The sequence below is a fragment of the Salvelinus alpinus genome, chromosome 5, assembly GCF_045679555.1.
Source record: "Salvelinus alpinus chromosome 5, SLU_Salpinus.1, whole genome shotgun sequence".
NCBI classification, from domain to species: domain Eukaryota; kingdom Metazoa; phylum Chordata; class Actinopteri; order Salmoniformes; family Salmonidae; genus Salvelinus; species Salvelinus alpinus.
Window position 1 is genome coordinate 96,718,767 of NC_092090.1, and position 12,426 is coordinate 96,731,192.

General features: G+C 38.4%; 1 protein-coding gene across 2 annotated transcripts; it reads left to right on the forward strand.

The window, feature by feature from the left end:
• The first annotated feature begins 6,162 nt into the window (after positions 1 to 6,162).
• On the forward strand, positions 6,163 to 10,827 carry LOC139577303 (C-X-C motif chemokine 13-like). 2 transcript variants are annotated; one of them, XM_071404311.1, is made up of 4 exons: positions 6,163 to 6,269; positions 6,928 to 7,063; positions 9,921 to 10,001; positions 10,062 to 10,825. In XM_071404311.1, the coding sequence occupies exons 1-4, from the start codon at positions 6,206 to 6,208 to the stop codon at positions 10,111 to 10,113; spliced, it is 333 nt and encodes a 110-aa protein (XP_071260412.1). In that variant the 5' UTR covers positions 6,163 to 6,205; the 3' UTR covers positions 10,114 to 10,825. The 2 variants fall into 2 exon arrangements, with proteins under 2 accessions (XP_071260412.1, XP_071260410.1); XM_071404309.1 differs by having other exon boundaries at positions 6,186 to 6,269; positions 6,925 to 7,063; positions 10,062 to 10,827.
• The last annotated feature ends 1,599 nt before the right edge of the window (positions 10,828 to 12,426 follow it).

Sequence of the window (12,426 nt, forward strand, 5' to 3'; positions counted from 1 at the left end):
TAATGTCTATATAACAGTGTTATAATGTCTATATAACAGTGTTATAATGGCTATATAACAGTGTTATAATGTCTATATAACAGTGTTTTAATGTCTCTATAACAGTGTTATAATGTCTATATAACAGTTAGTGTTATAATGTCTATATAACAGTGTTATAATGTCTATATAACAGTGTTATAATGGCTATATAACAGTGTTATAATGTCTATATAACAGTGTTTTAATGTCTCTATAACAGTGTTATAATGTCTATATAACAGTTAGTGTTATAATGTCTATATAACAGTGTTATAATGTCTATATAACAGTGTTATAATGTCTATATAACAGTGTTATAATGTCTATATAACAGTGTTATAATGTCTATATAACAGTGTTATAATGTCTATATAACAGTGTTATAATGTCTATATAACAGTTAGTGTTATAATGTCTATATAACAGTGTTATAATGTCTATATAACAGTTAGTGTTATAATGTCTATATAACAGTGTTATAATGTCTATATAACAGTTAGTGTTATAATGTCTATATAACAGTGTTATAATGTCTATATAACAGTGTTATAATGTCTATATAACAGTGTTATAATGTCTATATAACAGTGTTATAATGTCTATATAACAGTGTTTTAAGGTCTATATAACAGTGTTATAATGTCTATATAACAGTGTTATAATGTCTATATAACAGTGTTATAATGTCTATATAACAGTTAGTGTTATAATGTCTATATAACAGTGTTATAATGTCTATATAACAGTGTTATAATGTCTATATAACAGTGTTATAATGTCTATATAACAGTGTTATAATGTCTATATAACAGTGTTATAATGTCTATATAACAGTGTTATAATGTCTATATAACAGTGTTATAATGTCTATATAACAGTGTTATAATGTCTATTTAACAGTGTTATAATGTCTATATAACAGTGTTATAATGTCTATATAACAGTGTTATAATGTCTATATAACAGTGTTACAATGTCTATATAACAGTGTTATAATGTCTATATAACAGTGTTATAATGTCTATATAACAGTGTTATAATGTCTATATAACAGTGTTATAATGTCTATTTAACAGTGTTATAATGTCTATATAACAGTGTTATAATGTCTATATAACAGTGTTATAATGTCTATATAACAGTGTTATAATGTCTATATAACAGTGTTATAATGTCTATATAACAGTGTTATAATGTCTATATAACAGTGTTATGAGGTCTATATAACAGTGTTATAATGTCTATATAACAGTTAGTGTTATAATGTCTCTATAACAGTGTTATAATGTCTATATAACAGTTAGTGCTGTTTACACGAGCACTCAGACTTGATTCAACTAATCAAGTCATCATGAAACCTCTGATTTGAATCAGGTTTGTGAGTGCTCCCCTTTGGGTCTCCAGAACCAGGATTGGGAGACACTGGTCTTAACACCCAGAGGTCTATTCATTCAGAACAAAACCGTAGCAAACAGTTTGTAACGGAAACCATTAACTTGGAACAAAAACATGCTTTTCAATAAAAATTCAAGTTTCTTTTGGACAAATTCAGGTTGGTCCCTCCCCTTTTCCTTCTGTTTGCTTCTGCTGGTTTCCGTGTGGGTTTGAGTGGTAGTGAAAACACCCCAGGTTTCCACTGACCCACCATGCTCATCATACTCAGATCATAGAAGGTGGCACAGACATGGGCTGGCTGCATGTTGTCTACACACGGTGTTCAGTTTCATTATATTGCCTAACTTTCTATTCTGGTTCAGAGGTTTGGGAAAGTGAAATCCAGAAAGTGAAATGCTGTGCTTTCTTCCTCCTTTGGTCGATTTGGAGTTTTTTGGTTCTGCAAAGCCATAAAACCCTGTATTATAATGATGGTACTGATATAATAGGCCTCCTATCTACTAGACTCACTGTCAGTCTGGGACTATTAAAGTATGGTAATATAGTAATACTAACACAGCTAATATTACATTATTACTTTGTTATAAACTTGTATTAGCCTTCATCTAATCCTATTTTATCTGACCATAATAGCCTTTATTATAAGACATATGTTATTCTACCCATGTTATTCTTCCCATGTTATTCAACCCATGTTATTCTTCCCATGTTATTCTACCCATGTTATTCAACCCATGTTATTCAAACCCATGTTATTCTACCAACGTGTTCTCACCCCATGTTATTCTACCCATGTTTTCAACCCATGTTATTCTACCCATGTTATTCTACCCATGTTATTCAAACCCATGTTATTCAACCCATTTTATTCTACCAATGTGTTCTCAACCCATGTTATTCTACCCATGTTCTTCAACCCATGTTCTTCAACCCATGTTATTCTACCCATGTTATTCAACCCATGTTATTCAACCCATTGTATTCTACCCATGACTGTACTATTGTGTTATTGACTGTATGTTTGTTTATCGTGTAACTCTTTGTTGTTGTTTTTGTCGAACTGCTTTGCTTTATCTTGGCCAGGTCGCAGTTGTAAATGAGAACTTGTTCTCAACTGGTCTACCTGGTTAAATAAAGGTTAAATTAAATAAAAATATAAAAGGATTGTTATTAGATGATAATAAGAAGAGATACATGCTCACCACAAACAAGTCTTACGAAATTTGAAACATCTTGCTATTTTTGATGAATGGGAATTCCAAGGAGACTAATTAATTCAGTGTTTTTTTCTTCCTGCCACTAATTCTGCTTTTTTGAAAATGGACTACTGGAAGTCGTTGTTCTCCCTGCTAAATTTAGGCCTAGTTGAATGCACTAAAACCTTGCTCACACTGCAGGCCTTAATGCTCAAATCAGTTATGTTTTTCAAATCCGTTTTGGAATTTCTCACTGTCCAAACAGCAAGTTACGAGTGACCACATCGGATTAGTATGTGTTCAGACAGCATTCATTTGATGACATGGCTAGTTGTTATAGTAACGATGGGTTTGTATTCAGACAGCATTCATTTGATAACATGGCTAGTTGCCATAGTAATGATGGGTTTGTGTTCAGACAGCATTCATTTGATGACATGGCTAGTTGCCATAGTAACAATGGGTGTATGTGCGGTGGTGTAGGCTGATTGGTGCTCCTGCTTCCTCTCACTCAGAAGTTATGTAGCAAGCTAAGATGACAACAATGCCTGCCAGGGATGTTTCCCACATACTTTGAATGTTCAAAATCATAGTGTCAGAACACCTTTAAAGCCTCAAAGGATAAGTTGATCCAACTTTCAAAACAAGTTATTTTTTGGCCACAGCAGTCAACTAGCTAGCCACAGCAGTCAACTAGCTAGCCACAACAGTCAACTAGCTAGCCACAACAGTCAACTAGCTAGCCACAGCAATCAGCTAGCTAGCCACAACAGTCAACTAGCTAGCCACAGCAGTCAGCTAGCTAGCCACAACAGTCAACTAGCTAGCCACAACAGTCAACTAGCTAGCCACAGCAGTCAGCTAGCTAGCCACAACAGTCAACTAGCTAGCCACAGCAGTCAGCTAGCCACAACAGTCAACTAGCTAGCCACAGCAGTCAGCTAGCTAGCCACAACAGTCAACTAGCTAGTCAACTAGCTAGCCACAGCAGTCAACTAGCTAGCCACAACAGTCAATTAGCTAGCCACAGCAGTCAGCTAGCTAGCCACAGCAGTCAGCTAGCTAGCCACAACAGTCAACTAGCTAGCCACAACAGTAAACTAGCTAGCCACAACAGTGAATTAGCTAGCCCCAACAGTCAACTAGCTAGCCACAGCAGTCATCTAGCTAGCCACAGCAGTCAGCTAACTAGCCACACCAGTCAGCTAACTAGCCACACCAGTCAGCTAGCTAGCCACAACAGCCAACTAGCTAGCCACAACAGTCAACTAGCTAGTCAACTAGCTAGCCACAACAGTCAGCTAGCTAGCCACAACAGTCAACTAGCTAGCCACAGCAGTCAGCTAGTTAGCCACAGCAGTCAGCTAGCTAGCTACAACAGTCAACTAGCTAGTCAACTAGCTAGCCACAGCAGTCAACTAGCTAGCCACAACAGTCAGCTAGCTAGCCACAACAGTCAACTAGCTAGCCACAGCAGTCAGCTAGCTAGCCACAGCAGTCAACTAGCTAGCCACAACAGTCAACTAGCTAGCCACAGCAGTCAGCTAGCTAGCCACAGCACTCTACTAGCTAGCTGTTTACTTTTCTACCACATTCACTCATTTGTTTGTAAACAACTAACAAGCTAGTTAGCTCTCTCATGTTCTTGTCAAACTGTCAACAGAGTAGCTAGGAAGCAACAAGACATGCCAAGCAACAGCCTAAAAACCACTTGAGGGCAAATAAATCAGATTTGACCGTTCAGACACAAGTCTCATGGCCAGGAATCAGATTTGTATCTGACTTAAAACCACCGATGAAGGTGGTTTGAAATGTGACTTGAAATGTCCAATTCCATGTGCTTTTTGCTGTTCAGACTGCAGGAAAAATAACAGAATAGAGTCGGATATGCAAAAAAAATTGGATTTGAGTAATTTCAAACTGCCAATGGGAACAAGCCTTATATGTAAGTCACTCTGGAGAAGAGCGTCTGATAAATGACCACAATGTAAAATTAGATGTGATCTTCACCGGGCAGTCCACTGCCAATAGAGAACTCTTTCCATCAGTCTGCTAATAGAAAAAACATTGTCTGGCTTCTTAATGCTTGTTGGAATTTTCAGTTCCTTATTCTGGGTTCCTTGCACCCGATCAAGTGAAATGAATCTAAATTAAACACAAGTGATATGAAGCTATCAGCCTTGATAAATGTGTGGCAGAATGATTCTGATAGGGAAAAGATACGACAGGGTAATAATAGTACTGTATTAATTCCCTAGGAGATGTTGTTATATATGCAGTGTATAAAGTCAGGTCCACAATTATTGACACCCTTGATAAAGGTCCACAATTATTGACACCCTTGATAAAGGTCCACAATTATTGACACCCTTGATAAAGGTCCACAATTATTGACACCCTTGATAAAGGTCCACAATTATTGACACCCTTGATAAAGGTCCACAATTATTGACACCCTTGATAAAGGTCCACAATTATTGACACCCTTGATAAAGGTCCACAATTATTGACACCCTTGATAAAGGTCCACAATTATTGACACCCTTGATAAAGATGAGAAGAAACAAAGTAGCTTTATTTTCATGTCATCTGAACATGGTACAGGTTCCGATCGCGCCCGTTTCCGTTTATCAAACTGCAGGTGTTACCATTTGTTGGATGACATTAAAAAGGAGCCTCATACCAACTGTAAAATATGGTGGTGGATCTTTGATGTTATGGGACTATTTTGCATGTTCTTTTTGTTGTTGTCCACAAAGTCATAAACTCTGCCTATTTCTACAATTTATCTTCTGAAAAATGAGATTTTTAAACCGAACCTTAACCCTAACCTTAAATGAAGACCAAAAATATAATTTGTTGTTTTTTCCTGGGGCCCTTGTTACGGTCAACGGCAACATCAAATTTGCCAAGTACCAGGCCATTTTAGCCGAAAACCTGGTTGCCTTCTCCAGGAGTCTGAAACTTGGCCACGAGTGGATCTTCCAGTAAGACAAGCGATATCAAGGATCTGGAAAGTCTCTGTTATAGAGGAATGGTCTAAGATCCCTCCCGGTGTGTTCTTCATTCTCATAACCTAACGTAGCAGGTAAGATCCCTCCCGATGTGTTCTTCATTCTCATAACCTAACGTAGCAGGTCTAAGATCCCTCCCGATGTGTTCTTCATTCTCATAACCTAATGTAGCAGGTATAAGATCGTATGTCTATGAGAAATTCCGTTTTTAAACGCTATCCAATCTTAACCACTGAATTTCTACTTGTTCTACTCAGCATTTACCATGTTTTGACTAGATTGTTGAAGTATTATTTGATTATATTATCACTAAAATCCTCTTTACAATTGTAACAAGACAGATTTTCAATATGGCATGTTTAATTTCAATATAACGAATCACTAGGCTATAAATGAAGGATAAAGTTAAAATAGTGAATATATATATAGACATTTTTATAAACTCCAAAAGTCTGATCCTCATTTTGTGTGAAGACGAGGGATTCCCCCACACTTCCTTTTTTGCAGCAATATAAACCCAGAGACAACATCATTCAGTTTCAGTAGACACCAGCCGACCACAGCCAACACAGACTCAAGATGCCTTTCAAGCCACACTACCTGTTGGTCTCCCTGACTCTCTGCTGGTCCGTGGCTCTTCAAGGTGAGATATTGCATCTTTATCTATATATATATGAATCTGTTCAACTTGACTCTTGAACTATTGACAATTTTTTTTTTTTACAATTTAATTCCAATTATCACAATCAATCCATAGCAGTTTTAAGTGTCTCAGAGTAGGGTCTGTATTCAATCCGTATGGCAGAAGTTCTGCGTTGCAGCGTGAGTGAAATTTAAAGGTAATGTTCCTTAGCGGAAACTGCATTCACGGTAAACGCTGCATGTCGGCTCAATCAGATATTACTGTTACATTGCTGTCACGCAATCACTGTCTTTTTACTGGTGTTTTTAGTTCTTTACTTACCTATTGTTCACCTAATACCTGTTTTGCACTATTGGTTAGAGCCTGTAAGCATTTCACTGTAAGGTCTTTTACACCTGTTGTATTCGGCGCACGAGACAAATAAACTTTGATTTGATTTGATCTGTAACGCTTCAGCGATGATACAGACTGAATAGAGCCCTAAGAGTGCTGATCTAGAATCAGTTTTGTCTTTGTAACATTCACATGTTTCAAAGTGCAACTTTTAGTGATGATAAAAAGGTGTTAACTCTATCCCGTAAACCTTAACCTTTAACCCCAAATTCAAACAATACTATATTGTTATTGTATGTAATATTCACAGTCTTCATCCCAGCAGCATTCCCCATGAACGGCTGTGCTGCATGTCAGAAGTGTCGCTGCATCCGGACGTCCTCTGCTTTCATCTCTCCTAGGCTGTTCCACAGGATAGAGATCCTACCTCCAGGTGCCCACTGTCGTCAAACAGAGATCATGTGAGTCAACTAACACCACCTAACAACCAGTCAAGAACACTTTCACAGTCAACAAGCAAACCAACATCTAGTTCTGAAATATATATATTTTTAAACATGACTAATACATGATCACAGTATACCTAATACATTATCGTAGTATGTCTAATATATGATCACAGTATACATACTACATTATCACAGCATTCATAATACATTATCGCAGTATTTCTAATACATTATCACAGTATGCCGTACCTACTACATTATCGCAGTATGTCTAATATATGATCACAGTATGCATAATACATTATCACAGTATGTCTAATACATTATCACAGTATGCCTAATACATTATCACAGTATGTCTAATACATTATCACAGTATGCCTAATACATGATCACAGTATGCCTAATACATTATCGCAGTATGTCTAATACAGTATCACATTATGCCTAATACACTATCACAGTATGCTGTACCTAATACATTATCGCAGTATGTCTAATATATTATCACAGTATACACAGTTACTGACTTGGAATTTAGAGTCGGATGACCGGAAGTCTGAGATTTCAGAGTTCCCAGTAGTTTTGAACACCGCATTAGTCTCAGCGGAGGGAGGGAGAGAACAGCAGAGGGTCCACCTCACACCGTCCTGCTCTCTCCTTCCTTTCCTCCGGTGAGACTGACCAGAGAGAGGGGACAACGTCTTCCACCTGGTGGCTAAAGTCGAGTCACACCGCATCTGCCTCAGGCACAAATTCATGTTGTTCCTGTGACCAGAGACAGTTAAATATCCCTCCCTATTAAAATAGACAGGACGAGCTGCTAATAATAATAAAAACAGCGCTATCGATACACTTGGCTACTCATTCATTACAGTGTGAGTGGAAGTAGAGAGAAACATGTTTAATATTATGTTATAGTGTTGAATTAAAAAACAGTGACAGAGCAGAATGAAAACTTAAACATGAACTCACTCATAAAATAACAGCAGCTGTTTGCTTTGATAATTTCTCCCTGGTCATGGTTTTAAAAGTTATGAAATCTTACATAGGCTGGTATCAAACTTTGCTGTGGCAAGAGTCGTGGAAGTCGTAGGCACAGTGATTTGAGCTATCTGATTGGCCAGCGCAGTAGGATCACTAGATTTATCCACAGATCTTCCTGTCCGCCGGTCAGGCGGAGTTTGTCTTTTCTGACAAATTAAATTGTGTAAAATGGGAACACTTTGCCTACCCGGTGCGCAATGCTTCTGAATAAAGTGCACCTACCGGTAACAGCGCAACACCAATAAAATAAAATAAAAAGAAGCGCAAGTCTTTTATCGTCGGCTTTTCTACAGAAATGTTTGGTGATCGACTAGGAATGCCTTGAAGTCGATCGCGATCGATTGGTTGGTAACCACAGGCCCAGTGGAATCTCCATGCTTTTTGTTGTTGTTGTCCAGGCTTCATCTGTGTCTTGGAAACCGCCCTAAAACCCATGGTGGCTGTCATTGTCTTCACACATAGATCATGTGAGTCAGTCAGCGAGGTTTTGAACGAAGCGCTAAACTGTGGTTTTCTAACGCATAGGGGGAAGACGCGTGGGGGATAGGTCGTGGTGGAGGGGAAATTAATTAGTCTGTATAGTCGCTTTACTGCATGCTATGCAAACCAATCATTAGTCACTGATGATGAGTTCAATGTTCCTATTCGTAACCAAGGCTAAGACATTGTAATAATTGTGGGCATTTGCAGTGGTAGTCTATAGCAATTCCCCCCGAAACTCAGTATGTGGCAGGGACTCCAGACAATCACAGATTACACATATGTTTTTCTAGTCAAGGCTATCCTATTCAACTATTGCTGTACATATACTATTATATCCTACCTATTCTACATATATACTATATATTCTATCCACATACTGTCCACAATGACTATACATTCAATCACACATGTACACATATACATACAGTGCATTCAGAAAGTATTCAGACCCCTTGACTTTTTCCACATTTTATTATGTTTACAGCCTTTTTCTAAAATTGATGAAATAAGAAATTGTCCTCATCAATTTACACACACTACTCCATAATAACAAAGCAAAAACAGGTTTAGACATTTTAGCAAATGTATTAAAAATAAAAAACAGAAACACCTTATTTACATAAGTATTCAGACGCTTTGCTATGAGACTCTAAATTGAGTTTAGATGCATCCTGTTTCCATTGATTATCCTTGAGATGTTTCTACAACTTGATTGGAGTCCGCCTGTGGTAAATTCAATTGATTAGACATGATTTGGAATATCTCACACCTGTCTATATAAAGGTCCTACAGTTGTCAGTGCCTGTCAGAGCAAAAACCAGCCATGAGGTGGAAGGAATGCCAAGAGTGTGTAAAGCTATCATCAAGGCAAAGGGTGGCTACTTTGAACAATCTCAAAAATAAAATATATTTTGATTTGTTTAACACTTTTTTGGATTACAACATGATTCCATATGTGTTATTTCATAGTTTTGATGTCTTCACTATTATTCTACAATGTAGAAAATAGTAAAAATAAAGAAAAACCCTGAAATGAGTAGGTGTCCAAACTTTTGACTGGTACTGTATCTATACATACATTTACATATACAGTACTCAGACTTTGCTCGTCCTAATATTTATAGATTTCTTCATTCCATTATTTTACTCAGATGTGTGTGTATTGTTAGATATTACTGCACTGTTGGAGCTGGGAACACAACCATTTCGCTACAGCCGTAATAACATCTGCTAAATATGTGTACGTTCATATTGACATTTTCTGATAGGTTTTATTCTGCAGTGTATGATATGTAACCATGGTGACGCTGTAATATATATCCCTCCCTTCATTCATCAGCGTTACCAAGAAGGACAAAGCCACCGTCTGTGTGACTCCAGATGCACGATGGATCAACAAAGTCATTGCCAAGTTACAAAGGTAAATACAACACACACACACACCTCTGTTGACTTTAACACAGACCATCTCTTTCTACAGAACCAACAAGAAGAGAAGTGCAGAACTTCCCATCTCAACCACCATTGAGTGAATTGGAACAGGAATGTATCAAATTGGAGCTAAATGGAAATGTGATGCCAATGTAATGCCAATGTAATACCAATGTGATACCAATGTGATACCAATGTGATACCAATGTGATGCCAATGTGATACCAATGTGATACCAATGTAATGCCAATGTGATACCAATGTAATACCAATGTGATACCAATGTGATACCAATGTGATACCAATGTGATACCAATGTAATGCCAATGTAATACCAATGTGATACCAATGTGATACCAATGTAATGCCAATGTAATACCAATGTAATACCAATGTAATGCCAATGTGATACCAATGTGATACCAATGTAATACCAATGTAATACCAATGTGATGCCAATGTGATGCCAATGTGATGCCAATGTGTATTAATGACCTGTCCACACCTCCTGACCTCAACCCCTCCTTCATCTAATCCACAGATGTCCATCTGTCTCCCCTGTTTCACACTTTGCTCTCCTCTCATCCCCCAACACATTCCACAGCTATCTGTCTTTCTACAGAGACCCAGTCTCTTTTACTCCTTAATATACTATGTGTCTAATCTATCATGTCTTTAATATCTCAATGTTCAAACTGTCGAATCCAACAGTCCCTCGTCTTGAACAATAGCATCCTAATGTTCAATTCATATAAACTTGGAAATTACTAATAAATGTATAAACAATGATAATAAACCTGAATAAAAAAAGATAATGATTAGAAAACATGAATTAAACAAACAACTGAACAAACAATGAACAGACAGTCAATGTGAGGTTTACAAATTCAGAGACTTATGGCCTCTGAATTATGATCACACAACAAAATGCCATTCCAGCTGAATCTGCTGTCTCCTTCAATGGCAGATGGAGCAGCTTTTAGTTTCTCCACGTTCCCCTTCTGGTTCCTAGGAGAGTGATAGCACAAGACTTGGAAAGCAACAAAAATACATAAAACATAACAGTATTAACAATGTGATAAGCTATGCATAATTATATATGCATGAAAACCAAAGTCTGAGACCATGACAATTCCCACTCTCTCTTCACCTGACTCTATGCCTCCAGGATAATTTCCTGCTGGGTTCCACAGAAATGAAAGCTCTAAAAAGCTTCCTCATGCTTTCACCCAGTCTTCCCCTTTAGGCCCCAGGTTCCGAGAGGTGTTCCCAAGTCATGTCACTTTCACTTTGTTCTCCATCTCCTCCATTTCACCTGATAGGCACGTCACCTGATATGCAAGTGCGTATTCCTAATCCACGTTACATCCTCTTGATGTCTTCACTCACCCATTATGCAGCTGGACTTCACTTCACATGAGAACTGTTCTTAACCACTGCAGGTACTGTACGGAGTAGTGTGTCTCTCAAACCAATGCTGTCCCAACACCCCCTCCCCCTGCTACAGAGACACTACGATCTTAACCACTGCAGGTACTGTACGGAGTAGTGTGTGTCTCAAACCAACACTGTCCCAACACCCCCTCCCCCTGCTACAGAGACACTACGATCTTAACCACTGCAGGTACTGTTTGGAGTAGTGTGTGTCTCAAACCAACACTGTCCCAACACCCCCTCCCCCTGCTACAGAGACACTACGATCTTAACCACTGCAGGTACTGTACGGAGTAGTGTGTGTCTCAAACCAACACTGTCCCAACACCCCCTCCCCCTACTACAGAGACACTACGATCTTAACCACTGCAGGTACTGTACGGAGTAGTGTGTCTCTCAAACCAACACTGTCCCAACACCCCCTCCTGGTGTCTCTTGATGAACACTCAATCTCCAGAATTCAGCCTGTGCCCTTGGTTATATCTCTGCTTTCACCTGAGGATTTACACACTGCAACACATGGGTCATTTCCTGACAACATCATTTGTGATATTTGAATAACCACATCCCCTGTCCTCCCATTGGTCCCCTAGTTACCAATAACCAATCCATGTGACATGGGTCATCATAACTGATATCCCTACAATGCTACTACAGTAACCACTGCTACTTCCAACATGACCATGACTATAGTCTCACAATACCCCTCATTTGTGTAGTAGTCCAGTTCCATGCTATCAATATAGCATCCTACGCTACTAGTACTGCTCCTTCAGTTACTGTCCCTACTGCTCCTTCAGTTACTGTCCCTACAGCTCCTTCAGTTACTGTCCCTACTGCTCCTTCAGTTACTGTCCCTACAGCTCCTTCAGTTACTGTTCATACTGCTCCTTCAGTTACTGTCCCTACTGCTCCTTCAGTTACTGTCCCTACAGCTCCTTCAGTTACTGTCCCTACAGCTCCTTCAGTTACTGTCCCTA